This window comes from Megalopta genalis, chromosome 11 (genome assembly GCF_051020955.1).
Source record: "Megalopta genalis isolate 19385.01 chromosome 11, iyMegGena1_principal, whole genome shotgun sequence".
In the NCBI taxonomy this organism is placed as follows: Eukaryota; Metazoa; Arthropoda; class Insecta; order Hymenoptera; family Halictidae; genus Megalopta; species Megalopta genalis.
This window is the reverse complement of record NC_135023.1, coordinates 15,589,192-15,605,092: the sequence shown is the minus strand read 5'-3', so window position 1 is coordinate 15,605,092 and position 15,901 is coordinate 15,589,192. Positions and strand designations below refer to the sequence as shown.

Genomic DNA, 15,901 nt, shown 5'->3' with positions numbered 1-15,901 from the left:
TTCTTTGCTTATGTTAATTACTTTATTATTTAATTATTTTTGAACACATTATTATTTTTAAACGTGACAGCTGTATCTGTTTGTAATGTTATTACGACGCATTTGTTTTTCTTTTAATAGTTACTAATTTTATATTTAAATATTATCGCATAATAATAGGTAGACTGTGAATCTTTATGCAAAATAAAAATTCTTTACCTTGAATGCAACAAATAGGAGCGAAACAAAAATTTATTTCCATTCTTAACATTTATAGTCAGTTAAAAATAATCAAAGCATTGCACAATTTATCTTTTGCATTTATTGTTTTGTATTCTACGTACTCATTTCTCTTATAAATGCATAAAATTCGCAGTCTAATAATAAGAAAACTTTATATTTTCCAGTCTGAGCAATCATTATGAACTAAAAACGCACAGTTAATAAACTGTGCTTAAAGTTAAGTTAATAAACTGTGATTCCCATGGATAATTTTCGAAGAACCAGAACCAAGCAAATAATTGTTTAGTCGTCGTAAATTGTAAAAATACAAAAGTTACATGGTTTCGAAGGAGCCAGATGACAGCATACGAACTTTTGTTTTTAACAATTTTCATAAAATGCACAATTTAAAAGTTATTCGAAGTGTCTAAGTTGCGTGACCCTTCCAGTATAATATTTGTTATAATATTATTATTATATATTATATATATATTACATATGTTATTATATTATTATCTGTTATATAAACTTCTTTTCATATCCTGTTGGAATGATTAACGATGGATCACAATGGGAAAGGTTAAAATCACAGAAAGTACTTACTTCGTTTAATAATCTTTATTTCCTTGTAAAAAGAACTACCTAACGATCTATCTTAAAATTACGTCTACCAATGGAAAATCAATGTCTTGCATGAACATAGTCGCGGCGTTTCTCATGCATATAATAGAGTACAAACTTCCGGCTCAACAATATTTCTTTTCCTCCTCGTTTTTGTACATACAAAGTAAAGGTAAATTAATGTACACTCGCTGACACGATCATCCTTTTCTCTAGTAGACAAGAGATTCAACCGTAATTCAGAAGGGATCGGTTGGGTTACATAATTGAAATATTTATTGAGAGTACCGTCGGAAACGAAAGATTTCATATTGAGGACAGTAATAGAACGATCGTAATTTCTTGAAAATATTTCAGAAAATCAACAAATGTGCTCGCTCACGGAAAACAATGTCCTTGCCAAATGAAAAGAGCCACCGATGCTGATGAACGTTCGACGCACACGTAAAGATGAATGAATAAACGAATTACTTTTCTGGCACCTTGAATATATAATTCAGCACAATTTATTGTCTACATAAAACTATTTCAACACACTTCTTACTATTCTAACAATTTATATTTACGTTTATTATAACATTCTTCGATAAAATTTCAGAAATATTGTTCTCCCGCATTGAACAGAAAAAGAAACAAAACAAAACAGAATGAACATTAAATGAAATCGCACGAAACGAATGAAAATGTTTCCTCCGCTCTGCTGAGTAGTTTAACGAGCGACGAGAGTGTCTTAATCTCGACGTTTGGTTTCAATGGTGCAGAATTTACGGAATTTGTTTATTATCAAGTGGAAGAAACGAGTAAAATTGTTTACGGACTAGTGCTGTTCACGCTTTATCGACGATGCACATTTGTGCGATGAATTTCAACACGTTCCGCTGATTGTTGCAACGCTAATAGAATAATTCGATTTATTTTATTTCAACGTTAATCCCGAACAGTTACCTTTACAGCTAAAATGGAACAACGTTTCATTAACTGCATCTGAGAATCGATAAGAGAATTTTTACACAAATCATCCAGACAGGTAGGCGAACACGTACACCGATAGCCGATCTGCAAAGAACTTCGAGAACTCATTGAGACTTCGCTGATTCGTAGTAATAATTCCGAAGAGAGAAACATATTTCGTCTAACAATAATCGATCCAACAAGTGCTTAAACGTTAACCACTAAATAAATGTTAACCCCAGAATTCTAATATCCTTACGGCCGCATTTATTATCGTTAGTTTTAACAATTATAAATGTATGTATCCTTAATAATTATTACACTTTTTAAAATCTAATTAACTGTTATTATATTTGACATCGATGCCAAGGAGAAGTTTAAAATACGTAGTAAACGTAAAAATTACGTACATTAGTATTCTAGGGTTAATTGAAGATGCCAGCAACGACGGCTACAGAATTTACCAATCGTCGAACTTGTGCCAAACGATTAGCATTACCTTCCCGATCATTATTCTTATCAGCTAAACGATATTGAAATCACTGCTGAGAGACTAAGTTTCTGTTACTTGTTAACCATTTCTCTGCGCAGTTTCTTGTATCCTTACAAATTTTTGGATTTCGCAATTGTTACTAGACTGCGGACATTACGCACTCATAACAAAAACGAGTTGATCGAACACGAAGCAGTGAGAACATTTAAGAAATTTAAAAATACTGTTGAACTGTTTTCAACTTATTAAAATGAACAAGAAACAAACGAAATATCTATGCAGCTCCTAATTAGCGCAGACAATTTTTATTCCTATACAAAAGTCCGCAGTCTAAAATAATTGCTTGAAAATTTCAACGAGCGATAAAATTCTCATAGAGAAGGGAAACGTTTCAAATAATTTGCTCCGGTGTCGAAGAAAGTTTTTTCAGAATTGAACGTCAAGAAACACGGTTCTCTGCGACGTCGCGATGATGGTAGCCAATTCGCGTAACACGACAGCTGGCATCTTCAATCGCACTTGAGCTGTAAGATGCGCGTAAAATCGTCTCATCGTGATTCTCATACACAATCATTCCTCCCATTCTCGAGTGAACAACGCTATAAAATATATAGAAGTAAAATGTATAGAAATGAATAAGCATCACCTAGTTACTCCACTCTCGGGGGACTAAATTCTAGTTATTGTATCTTGTTCAAGGAAGACACGTGTCGCTCTATCAAGGAGTGAATTCGTCGCTCTGATCGCGAACGTTGGTGTTGTTTGATCGTGAACGATCGTCGTGTATATGTGTGTGCATGTGTGTACGTGTGTGTGTGTATGTTGCCGCGCACGCGACAGAGAACAACGAATCGCAAAGGTCCGACGAGTATCATAAAAAACCATTGGCTTTCCTTCGTAATGTTCACACATCAGATCGATAGTTTTCGTTTACGCTTGTTTTTCATGTTTTTCATTTATGCCAGAATTTTCGCGTCGACATTACAATTGAACATTCGTGAACGTCCGGTTCGTCGTTCGGACTCGGTTCGGGGGTTTTCGTTTTACAAATTCATGTTCTCGAGTATAAAATTATCAAAACGACATGCAATTACCTGGGAATGATTCGTTCGAGTCTTCGACGTAAAATGAATAACCTCGCGGTTCTTTCTTTTTTCTTTTTCTCTGTTTCTTTGGAAATTTGCCACGTTTTCTCTCGACCGTGATGGTGATTCCCGTGATCGACAAAAATGATAATACGTTTTTCCGTTCTTTCCTCATTTTGGTTTACGTTCGTAATATATACAATGCAACATCACTCGTAACAACGGGCTTGACTCACGAGGCACAACTGTAGGCAATCGGTACGAAAAAATCAACGATCTTTATAACGAGCAACCGTAAACATTCTTCGCAAGTGGAGAAAACCTATTTTCTATTAGAGAAAACATGACCGTTTAACAATCATCTGCGCATTATGCATGTAGTGTGTGAATATGATATTTTTCCGTATATTGGTATACGATACATTTTACTTTAATCATCTCATTTATAACGATTAAGAACGCAGGGCCGTGACATTGTACTTCTAATGTGCGTTTTCGTATCAGCAAATCTTCCACGAAATTTCGTTCGAATTTCTCGCCGTCGGAAATATCATGGGGGAAGCGTAAAGAAGAGATACATTCGAAACCGCGATGGACGAAGGCCAAAATCTCTGACCTTACGCAAAAGGAAGGAAGTGCTAACAAGCTTTAACGACGAATCTGAAAACGGTTTAACAATCTGAAAATGATTTAACAATCTGAGAATGATTTGACAATCTGAAAGTGATTCGACAATCTTCGAAATTTCAGATCATTTCTATGTTAACCCTCGATCAAGTGCAATCATAACAAATGATGTTAATATTATAATATATAATAATATAATATTTTAAACCAGAATGATAATTCAATGAAATCAAATTTGAAGCAGTACCAGTTTCAAACTTGAATTTTTCAGCATCTCTGACTGCATTTCGCCGAAGGTTAACATAGTCTAGCGTACGGATAAATAAATCATTAAATGACGTTTATCGAATAACTTGAAACATTGAATCTATGGAATAGATGCAGTGATAACGCTTGTAAACGACGCAATCTTTATCTCTAAATCCATCATACACTCCCTTAAAACGTACATCGTCTCTCCGTACATAAGATCGACGAATTATAATCACATACTTCAAATTACAATAGAAGCATAAAGTAACACAACATTTTATTTAGCCGACAATTTCGAGAGAAGCGTATGAAGGATAAGAAAAGCAGCGCAAGATCGTAAGTCATTTACCAAAAGAAAAATGCGTCATGTTGCATCCATCGAAGACGTAAAACTATTCGGTTTGTAGACATATCGTGATGCTTTGTAGTTGCGAAATACTTAGCGTTAGATGAGAAAATTGCTTTGAACTTATTTTTCGATGGTTTATCGTCTAGACGAGACTGTCTGGGTATGACGTAGCTTTGCAAACGTTTTCGAAACCAATCCCGACGAAACAGCAAAAACAGTCGAAAGGTTGCGATGCGTCTGCCAGTCGGCGAATGGATTCATCACGGCTCCCCGCGGCGTTGGATCGGGACGGGTTTCTCTCGAAACCACGATACCCGCTAGATTACAATAATGGCAACGGTAATTCGCACGATTAATATCAAAATTATTTGATATCTACGTTCTATGTTTATCCGGTTCCCGATATTACCCAAGTTACTCATCTAGAACAGGCGATCAATGGACATTGATTTAACGGTGACTTCCTAAGTGACTCTTTTTTACCTTTTTCTCTTCGTTTTCGGATTCAGCGTTGCGTTGAAAGGTGCCAGATTCGGCTGGATGCGGGGAAAGTATGCTGGAAAGGGAACTTTAACCCTCTTAAAAGTGCCGAGCAAAAGAGCCGCGTGTACCTGAGCGAAATATACCAAACTTGTTTGATACAGTTCGAAAAAGGTCCGGAAAGAAATTGTAACAATTTTGTAAAGCCTGATAATTCGAGAAGTCCGGAGGGAAGAAGAAATAAGAAATGTTGTGCATTCAAAATATCAAGAAAGCAACATTTTCTTAAGTGGAGCCAAAAAGGGTTAAGAGGAAGCGTCGAGACTCGCTGAAGCATCTGGCACCTTTCACCCGCAACCCAGTTCGGATTTGATCCGCGTCCGTTTCAGCATGCTTGCGGCAAAGGTTCCGAAGGAAGACAATTAATCGTGGAGGCAGCCATGATTAATTCTAACAATATAAGACGTCGCCGGCCGAAGTCTACCATGCTTCGTCGACGACCGACATCAAGTCAAACACAACAATTGTCGTTAGAAACGATTGGAGATCACGGAACCGCGTGTACACGTTTGGAGAACGTTAGTTTCGGAGAATCTCGGGGACCACGAAAGCGTTTACGTATTTGGGGAACCCTTTAATTTCGGCAAACTTGGATCGTCACGCAACGAAACGGAATTCAAATGGATTCGATATTATTAGCAGTACTCTAACGCTTAGTTTAATTAATTTAAGTGGTACGTTACTATGCAACGAGTGCCATTGAGCTTTTTGTTTCTTCACGAATTCAGAAGTTGCGATGATCCAGCGACGTTGATAGTCGTTCACGAGTATAAAACGAAGAAACGATCGATTGTTAGAAATGATCGACCCGGATGCCTGAGCGTTTCGTATACGCCGGCCACGTCGTGGCGTTATCGACTCGCGGTTGAAGTTATGCGTGTGTTAGACGGAAGAAGAAGACGGTAGTCGTAATGCCAGGAACGAAGTAAAATCGGCTGTTGAATTCGGTGCGCGATTAATCATCGAGGCCGCGTGCCGCGATTTCATCAATGGCTCGATAATTTCTGAATCGTTTTGGAAAAAGACGCGAATGAATCTCTGTAACGTTACATCGCACGGTTCGATGTCAAACCGAGTTCTCGACTGTACCGTAAAATAAGTCTCCGCGTGTAACCGTATGAAAAGAATCCGATCGGGTTACAGATCGTGACGGTGTCTCAAAGAAACTGTTGCGGGGATGGCACGCAATTTATAATTTGCTAAATTCCGTGGAAATTACTTTCCACGATAGATCTCTATAATGTGATCCTGGTCCACGTACTCGAATATATGCGGCGCGTCCATCAGGATCCCGACGGTTCCTGCGGTTGTTACGATGAAGAAGATGTACAGCTGTAGTCGGTCAATTACCATCGCCACGTATTTCCAATCTTCCCTTGTCTGCGAACAGCAAGCAAATTCTCATTGAATAATGTCTTCTGGCGTTCGTCGATTATTGCGGACCACGCTTACTTTATTTGCGGTAAAAGATTTCTCAAGATTATCATCAGTTTTTGAAATCGATTGGCATATTTCGACTACTGAAAACATAAACTGAAACATCTAGGTTGACCTCCGAATGTTGCATCACACAAAATGCAATACCATGAACAAATAAACAAAAATGTTTAACATTTACGTAATAAACTGTCTCATCTTTACATTCTTATCTTCCAACAGATATGGTGATTTTTGAGATATTCAACGTATCTCCCTACTCCGACGTTTTCGTCGAAGTTTCAAAAGTTCAAGAATCGTTTCATCTACAAGATCTTCGTTCTTCGAAATCTACAGGTGAACTATGCCTTACCTGTATGTACAAATCCTCGTTTCTCAAGTGTTCAGCAATGAATTCGACAGCCTCGGTAGCCTTGCTAGCTTCCGGGCTAAGTAACACCGAATCCGAGCTCTCGGATCCTCTTCTATCAGCCAAGCCCTCGCCGCCAGTTGCGCTCGAGCTGCTGGTAGTGTGATGTACCTTCCTGTTGATCTTGCAGTTAGGATGATGAAGGTTGGACAGCTCCATCACCTCCATCTTCGACTTAGCTAACGAGGCGGGCAGGTGTTTCGGCAATTCTGTTGGGCTTCCCGAGTAAGTAGATGTCGGCAATGTCACGTTCGGTATCTCCATCATCCACCTCAGCCTGGTCTTCTTCGGTCTTCTCATCAGCAGTATGGTCGGCAGGTACTTGAGGAAGATCTTTCTGATGAGCTGCGGCATCCTGTGCGTCCGGGGTCCGCGAAAGTTCCAATTGATGATGATCACGGTCACCAGGATACTGACAGTGTTCATGATGAAGGTGAATAGGAGGTACTTGGCGATCAACGGTAACACGAGCGATGTAGGCGGCAGGATCTTGCTGACCAGCAACAGAAACACGACCAAAGATAGCAGAATACTGATTCCGAGCGTCACTTTCTCGCCAGCTTCCGCGGGAAGATAGAAGACCAGCACGCAGAGGAATGAGATCAGAACCGTCGGGAGGATCAAGTTCACCGTGTAGAACAGAGTCTTGCGTCTGATTATGATGTAGAAAGTGATGTCCGTCTCTGTCGGGAAGTCGCCCTGGTAAGTGTTCAAGTACGCCGGTACGCTAATGATGTCCCAAGTGCCACTTTTCCAGTAATCGGACAGATCCACGAAGTTCTTGTTGTTGTAGAGTGCTAAAGAGACTTGGTCGCCGTTGAACGTCCAAGATCCGAATTTCATGATGCAGGTCTGTTGATCGAACGGGAAGTACGTGACGTCGATGGTGCACGAACTTTGGTAAATCGCTGGCGGCACCCAGAGGACGTCGCCGTTAGGATAAATTAGAACGTTGCTTTTGTAACGTACTTCGTAGTTACCGTCCGCGCTGAAAACGGGTCGATGCATTCAATTATTTGGGCGAGGCTCTCGGCGGAAAGTTTTGCGGGGCGACCAGGCAATGAAATTTATATGTGACCGACTGAACTGAAAGACGTGGATTGACACAGAGGTGTCGTTGTCTGCTGACTTGTGTAATTAATGTTTTCGGAGATATTGTAATTATACTGCAGATTTTTAATAGCAGAAAGAACTAATTTTCCAAGGCGATCGCGAGAGACGGAGATTAAATAACGTTTCTTCATTTACTAGTCTGCGGTCTTGATATAATTCATATTTTTTTATACAATATCTATACAATAATTCTATAGTTAATTTATATCAATTTTTAGGAAATATTAGAAATTATATATGTTATCCCCCATTTAATGAAATCTAAAATGGCATTGCACAAAGACGGTTTGTCCGGATATTGATGCGGACCAAAAAATAATTGATAAGAAAATAATTAATTTCAGCGTGTTATGTTAAACGCTAGATTTTACACATTACTGATAAAAATTAGTGGATGACAAAAAAAGATGAATTTCAGAATCCTATTATATTATTTTCAATTCTTTATGCAGTCCTCAATTCTTATTACTTTCTAGTTATTATTATTGATTGGAATATTGTGCGATACGTACTTGTTAAACAACACAATATCAGGTTTCCACACTTTGTCTGGTGGCAACCTGAGAACACCGATACCGCCATAGTCGGCTTCGTCCCATTGCAATTGGTAATCCGTCCAGACGAATCGCAGCCATACGTTTGACTTCATGATCTGATTTTTCTCGTTCTACAAATTAATCATGGTTACTAGATACGCTGAATTTCGTAGACAATATATACTGATTATAAAAACTTATATGTATATAACAACGTGAGGTACTTTTACAATAATTACTGAAATAATACGTTAACAAACGCGTAACAACGTCTATGTAATTACATAATATTAATATATCGCATGAATGTATAATATATGTTATTGCAACGTTTAAAGGTAGCATATGTAGTGCATTATTAAAATCTATAGAAATTAAGATAGAGGTAACAGAAATCATGAGAATTCAAAAACGAATTTAATATTGAAGAAATAATCTTAAAAGGCTACATAATTATTAATTTTTATAATACTGTAAAAAAGTAAGAATATGTTGTTTTCAACATATTTACGGATGTCAGCGATATTAAATATGTCGAATTGATGTTACAATTACGTCGTTATGATTGAAACTTCTTTTTTCAAGAATTTCATGTAACATGAATATATTGAAAAAAATATTGAATATTTCTGTTTCCGTTACATTAGAAATTACAAACTCTTGTTACAATTTCATCCTTATGATAAATAATTCTGAATAACTAGAACATCTTCAAAAATACAAAAGAGTATTTATATTATTATTACATTAGAAATGATAGAACAACATCACGATATCGTTCAAATTAGAATGATTTGATCATTTTTACAGCTTTCCTATTTTTATTTAAGTACGAAAACATTTATTTTCTCACGTTTCCTATTAGCATAATGCAAGACAAAAAACGGAAGCCCTCAATTCCTAAACGGAGCAATAAAAATGCACAACCATACGGCGCAATAATTTCTGCACTTTGTTATTATTCCGAATATGCATGAGAGACCAGACGCGCCCATGCGCCCTTTAAACGAGGCGAACTGACATAATGAATAATTCCGCGAATTTGGACGGGTTCACAATTGGATTCCTCGAGAAACGATACGAAAATGATAGCAAATCGAAATGACACGATCGTGAAATCGCAGGGAAACAGTGATCGTTATCTGTAACAAAATATTTTGGGAAGGTGGAGCGAAATGTTGATAATGAAATCTCACCACGTTGATCAACTGCACGAAAGCCAGGCCAAAGTTCACGTGCACCTTCTCCGTCATATTCTGAACTGGTCTGATGAGTTTATTGTATCCTCTGAACAGATCTCGGACCAACCTCTCCTCATCTTCGGAGCAGAGACCTGAGAAACGACGACGATTAATGGATCAAACGGATCACCAACGATACCAGAAACGTTCCACTGATCGCGCGAATCGTTTGGCGATCGCTTACCGACGCAAAAAGCCGCGGATATCAGGAGAAGACGCGCGAGCCGCAAACAAAAATGCATTTTGGGCAGGTTTTAGGTGTCCCACCCGCAGACACCCTTACTCCACGGCCACCGCCGCAGATCAATATGAGTACGCAGACGCTGGCCAATAAGTGCATTTCCTTTCTTGCCATCCGATCCGCTGGCACACACCCTGCTCCATTCTCGTGCAACAAATTAACAACCCTTTCCAGATATTCCGACGCGGACGCAAACTTCTTCTTCGAAATTCGGTGTTTTCGCTGACGGCGTTCGTCGGAACGTAAAATGCACCTTGTTTCGTAAAATGCACTTTGAAACGCGTGACTCGGATGCGTTCCGGAGTTCGGTGCGTAGGGGGTGACTGGGCAGGGTCCCGCACGGTGAATGCAGTCCACAGATGCGCATGCTGCATGCTTACAATGGTTCTCTGGGAACTGCTTTATCGAGAGATTTTGGACAAATTCGTGTTGGTAATGATCCCACCGTAGATTTTTATGGCAAATAAAAATATTCCAAGATGACACTTTTGATCGTTTCGATGAATTGAGAATATCATGATATTCTTCTAATGTCTTCACAATTTTTTATATTTCAGCTACTCATTGTTGCCATAAATCTATCAAATCCGTAGCCTAATAATAATTATTGTAATTCGTAATTATTTATTAATTTGTAGGTTCGTTTCCACCTTGCAATTAAAATGCATTTGCTTACAGAGATTTCAAGGTGTATTCTCAACATGCCATTGGATGCTCAAAAAGTTTTTGGCAATTAAGTTTAGCAGAAATGAAAATGTTGGGTCATCGACGATTTTTTGAGTAATTTTAAGATGAATGAATCTCAGTTACCCGAAGGTACAATCTAACGTAAAAACGAAATCTTTTGCATGAAACTGTTGGATACTTTAGATTTGTAATTTTTGTTGAATTGAATATTTTCTCTAAATAATCTGTGTTACTGATGATCGATAATAAGGTATATCTTAGAAATGAGTGCAGACTTAAAATCAGTAAACTGCTTCGTTCATTCTTATATCTCGTCTGAGCTTGTTGGTGAAGACCTACTGTTGATAAATCCCGACGGTTTCCATTAATTGATCGCACGGTTCACGCGATGTAACCGTTTGCGCCCACTAGGAGTCGCCATTGTATGAAAGCAAAACTTATTGCATACACAAGGTGATAATTTTACATAAAAAAATATATCGAGAAGAAATAATAACATTTTTTCGTTGACTTTTTTATTTCCAATAAATAAAATGCATTTTCATTTGAACAACGAATGTGTATACAGTTATTCCTCTGGTATTTTTTCACATTGTACAAAATAATTTGCTAATGTAATATCTAGACTGCGGATTTTATGCATTTCTGACGAAATTGATTTTACGTCAAAAAGAAAATTAGAAAAATTAGATTTTGAGAATATGTTTACATTATTTACAACTTGTTCAAATTGTTAAAAAAGAAAAGACATTGTCGACTGACACGATTAACACAAACAACTTTTACTTTGCATAAAAATCCGCTGTCTATCAATACGTCTGAAAAATAATAAGAATGTGCCATAATAAACATGGCCGCTTAATTCTTAAAATTGTGTGCGCTTTTATTCATTTGCCAGGGTATATTAAGAAGAATATCGAAATTTCAATGAAAAGCATGCAAATATTCATTCGGTTCTATTACTTTAATACAAATGCTTCGGGACCGCGGCTTAAAGGACTCTATTTTAAGCTTCATTTACAATTTCATTTGCTACGTTATTCCTGTCTGTAACGAGCCTAATTCAAGCGCGACTAAATTGGTCGACGACGAGCTGTGTCCCGCAAAATTTCGCGCCACAACCGCACTTCATAATTTATGAGTTGGAAGTTATTATCATACGGCAAAGGTGACGTCGTACCTACGACGAGTTTCTAAAAATGTTTTAATACCGCGCTTTGTTTCGAAGATTTTGCAAGCTTTTAGAAGAATTATACAGTTTAATACAATTAGGTGTGAATAGCTAAATTCATTTACCTTTCTCTGAAATGGAAGTAGTCGCTATTTCTATAAGTTATTACAGTGAGTACGGACTAATTACTAATTTCATACTGTTCAATTTGACAATTGAATAAAGAATGAAAGTAGAACTAAAAATAAAAAGAAGATAGATAAAATAAGAACTGTCTGCATTTATTACGGCATACGAGAGATAGTTACACATTCATTTCTATTCTGAATCATTTTAATAAGTCCAAAATAATGCAACAGTATCATTAAATTCGCGAAACAATTTCACTGTTCTGAATTTGATCTTCTCATTTTATCATAAATGCATTAAGTCCTCGGTCTAATAATGAGCAACATATTAGTCGGATCATATCAAAGATCATTTTTCCCAAATATTATATTGTCAATTGCTGACGTCTGGCAGGCAACGATCGCTCTATAATGTATTATTGCATATATTTTTTAATATAAAGAAAGTGTAGCATAATTATCCGTTCAATTATTTCCTATAAAAATATGCGGTTGCCTAAACTTCGGCAGTCTAATCACGAGCATGGAATTCTTGAGTGGTATATCAATCGACTAGATGTAGTTCGCAAGTACCATGAAATACGATTGCGCGTCGTCGAATTTATGAGCGTTCAAAGTTCCACATTTTCATCGCAGCACGGCGCACGACACGCGCGTTTTCATTTCAACCATTAGATTGTGCCGACGACGTCGAAGAGCTTCGTCGACAGTAGTTTCGCGCCGGGTTCCAAGTCGCTGAAGGCACCGTCTTCCAAGGAGTTCCTGCCTGTCTAGTGCTCCCATGTATATTCTAATATGTCTGTTGCGAGCGCGATTCTAAGTAAGATATCTGTATTTTCTCAACATGATGTTCCGTGCGAACGGGGTCAAGTATCTATTTCGAGCCCGTCGCCTGACAAAATAGCAGTCTGACTAAGGAAACCGACAGAAGATTTTGCGGCCAGATGGCAAATGGATCGCACGGTCGACTGCAACCGCGCGCATCAATTTCGAATAAGGTCCTTAAAGCTTGATCGAGTTTCTGGAACGTTAGCTCGCTTACCCGTGTTAGATCTTTCGTGGAGCGTTCTAGTTTTCCGTCCGTGAGTCGTCGTTAAACTGTTCCCTAAGTCTATTTTCGCTTTCTCAATAACTTTGGCCACTGTTTGGCCTGCGGAAGAGCTTTCTCCCGCAGCTCGTAAAGAAATTGTACAGGTTACGGATATTCTCATCGGCTGTATCGACACGATCTGTCGTAAACAGTTCTTAGTTAAACACCGGATAGGGTCGCCTATCCAGTGAATACACGCTTAAAGGGGTATTCTAATCTTCTTGAATCAACCTCATGCATCGGCGTTCTTCTTATATATTTGTTGCTCTTCCAAGAATGTTTACATATTTTTACAACAAGAAGTAGTCGAAATAGTCAACATTGCATTAATCAGATAATAATAATCCTGAAAGAGTTGCCATATATCTGAATTCGTGATAACAAGGACTAAAAAACTAAGATATTTTATTTGAAGAAATAAAATATTTTTTTATTGAGAAATAAATTATTTTATTGAGAAATATTATTTTATAAATATTATTTTATTATATTATTTTTATAAATATTATTGAGAAATATTATTTTATTGAGAAATAAAATTCTATTCTATTCTTTGATAACAATATTCAACCATTATCTGATTATCTCGTTTCTGAAAATGAATTTAAATTCTCACATGTTTACAAAATATGTCGAAAGAAATTCAGAAATAAAATGATAAATGATTCTAAGTATACCGAGTTAAATTTTTGTCAATAAAGTCGGTCATTCCAGTGCTAAAGTACATGCGAACATACAATAAATATCCTCTTTTGTTTTAGGGGATAAAAGTCCACAGTTAGAGGATAATTTTGTTATTTTTGAAAACAAGCACATGCCACAATTTTATAATTTCAGACAGCACATTGGAATAGACTGTTATTTTCATAGAAAACGCGGTACGAAATGGTATTTATTTTAAATGATACATAAACGATTGCTATTAAATTTTTGCATAAATTCTTATTATTATCACATTTTTTATCGAATCTTGAATATTGCTAATCTCACCGAGCTTTTATACATTGCTATCTAATAACAAGTGAATGATACAAAAATAATAGGTTATACAATGACCGAAAGGTTATATAAAACATCCATTAAGCAAAAACTATCAAAATTGATACACACGTGACATGTGCTTATTTTCCAGCGAGCTCCTCAATCGCATAAAATACGCGAAAACAGATTCGGTCGCCAGCAGCATAAAACGTGAAATATAAATAAGGCTTAATAATTGTGAAACAAGACCCTCTATAAAAACCGTGCGATAAAGCATGCATATTTTGTGAAAATCGTCGCCATTCTTGATCGTGCTGTTCAACGATTTTCCCCCACTGCATATTCGCCGTGTTAGTTTCGCGCACAACGATTCGGATTTATTTTCAGTTGTCACACGTTTCGCCGCGGGTAGAAGTGTACGATTTTGTTCGTGGCGTTTAAATCGTTGCAACCCTTTTGAACGGTCCAGGGCCAGGTTTCGACAGGATGAAGAGCGTATCCGAAAAAAGGGAGAATTCCGACGTGCCTCAACCCTTACGCGTGAACGCTCAAAGGAAGGGCACGCACATGCGTCGAATAAAGCGGTCCGGCATTGTCGGGCGAAATTGCCTTTGCAATGTTCAGGAGGCTGTTTCCATTCGGTCGCCTTCTACGACAACCTGTATTTTGTCTGAGCAGGGCTGTACGCGGAAAGAAAGAAGATAGGGACTCGGTTGGCTACTCTTAACGTATGATGATACCCTTTGAGGACTGAACGTTATCTGGCCGGGCTATTGTTCGGGCTGGACTCGAAACTTTAGAATGGCAGAGACACAATGGTAATAAGACTAACCTTACTAGCGGAACAGAACGGAAATATTAGCTCGACGCAAAAATAATCATGGTTTTCTTCAGATATTTATTACTCGAACATGGCTTGTGCTGTGCCATCCTAAAGCGTATAGTTAATTTCATTAGTTCGTGCAAATAGCTTTCGGCTTTTATTAGTCTATAGTCAAGTCAACATCATAGATTATTAGTCACTATTCTATCCGTTGCTTATGTATACTAAACGACTAGTAAGATATTGTGGCGTCGCATCCCTCTACCTGAGCGCGGCCGCTAGCAATAAAACAAGTACCGTTCCTAATCGTCAAAATTCCCTAAAAAACACGCACCCCTAATAAAACAATTCTCCTCACATCTGGACACCTCGACCCGCATGGGACTTTCCCAACTTTCTCCTTTCCTACGAAAGTCCATCTATTCCTTTCTTCTCTTCCAGTATAAAAGAGACAAACGCGCAACTCCAAAAGCTCAGTCTGTCCTAAGTTGCTAGTCCTACGACATCACGCTAGTCGCGCCCGCGCTCATCGATAGCAATTCAATAAACTGCATTAATAGTAACCTTAAACACGCTCTCCGATTCGCTAACCTTCCCTTCAGTGCTAAAATATGCTGTTCTTATACAAGATGCCTGAAATGTAATATATCATTAGTAAACGAAATACAGTAATTTCTCCCTAATTCGCGCTCAGATTTGGGAAGAGGAGATACGATTGCACCAGCCTTGCGAGCATTTTTGTGCGCAATCTGAGCGCGAATTAGGGTGAAATTACTGTAGTCGCAATTCAGTCCTACGCATATTTGACAATTTCATTTCATAGCGAGTGCTTGAAAAAATTATTTGCATCATTATAATCGACAGTTTCTTTATGAATGTTAAAGCATTAGGAATATAAACGTTAATACCATATGAATATAATGGC

At 37.8% G+C, this 15,901-nt stretch overlaps 1 protein-coding gene across 1 annotated transcript; it reads right to left on the bottom strand.

Annotated features, from left to right (window-relative positions):
• Positions 1-804: 804 nt before the first annotated feature.
• nAChRbeta1 (nicotinic acetylcholine receptor beta1) lies at positions 805-10,429 on the bottom strand. The gene is made up of 5 exons (XM_033468042.2): positions 10,040-10,429; positions 9,811-9,947; positions 8,591-8,745; positions 6,909-7,953; positions 805-6,499 (listed from the first exon to the last, which is right to left on the bottom strand). Exons 1-5 carry the CDS (start codon positions 10,095-10,097, stop codon positions 6,335-6,337), a joined length of 1,560 nt encoding a protein of 519 aa, XP_033323933.1. The 5' UTR covers positions 10,098-10,429; the 3' UTR covers positions 805-6,334.
• Between the last annotated feature and the right edge of the window lie 5,472 nt (positions 10,430-15,901).

Coding starts and splice junctions, on each gene's coding strand:
- nAChRbeta1 (XM_033468042.2), bottom strand. CDS start 10,097: ATGCATTTTTGTTTGCGGCTCGCGCGTCTTCTCCTGATATCCGCGGCT. Junction 8,746..9,810: donor TCGTGCAGTTGATCAACGTG/GTGAGATTTCAT, acceptor ATTAATTTGTAG/AACGAGAAAAATCAGATCAT. Junction 6,500..6,908: donor ACGAGGATTTGTACATACAG/GTAAGGCATAGT, acceptor TGCTGTTCGCAG/ACAAGGGAAGATTGGAAATA.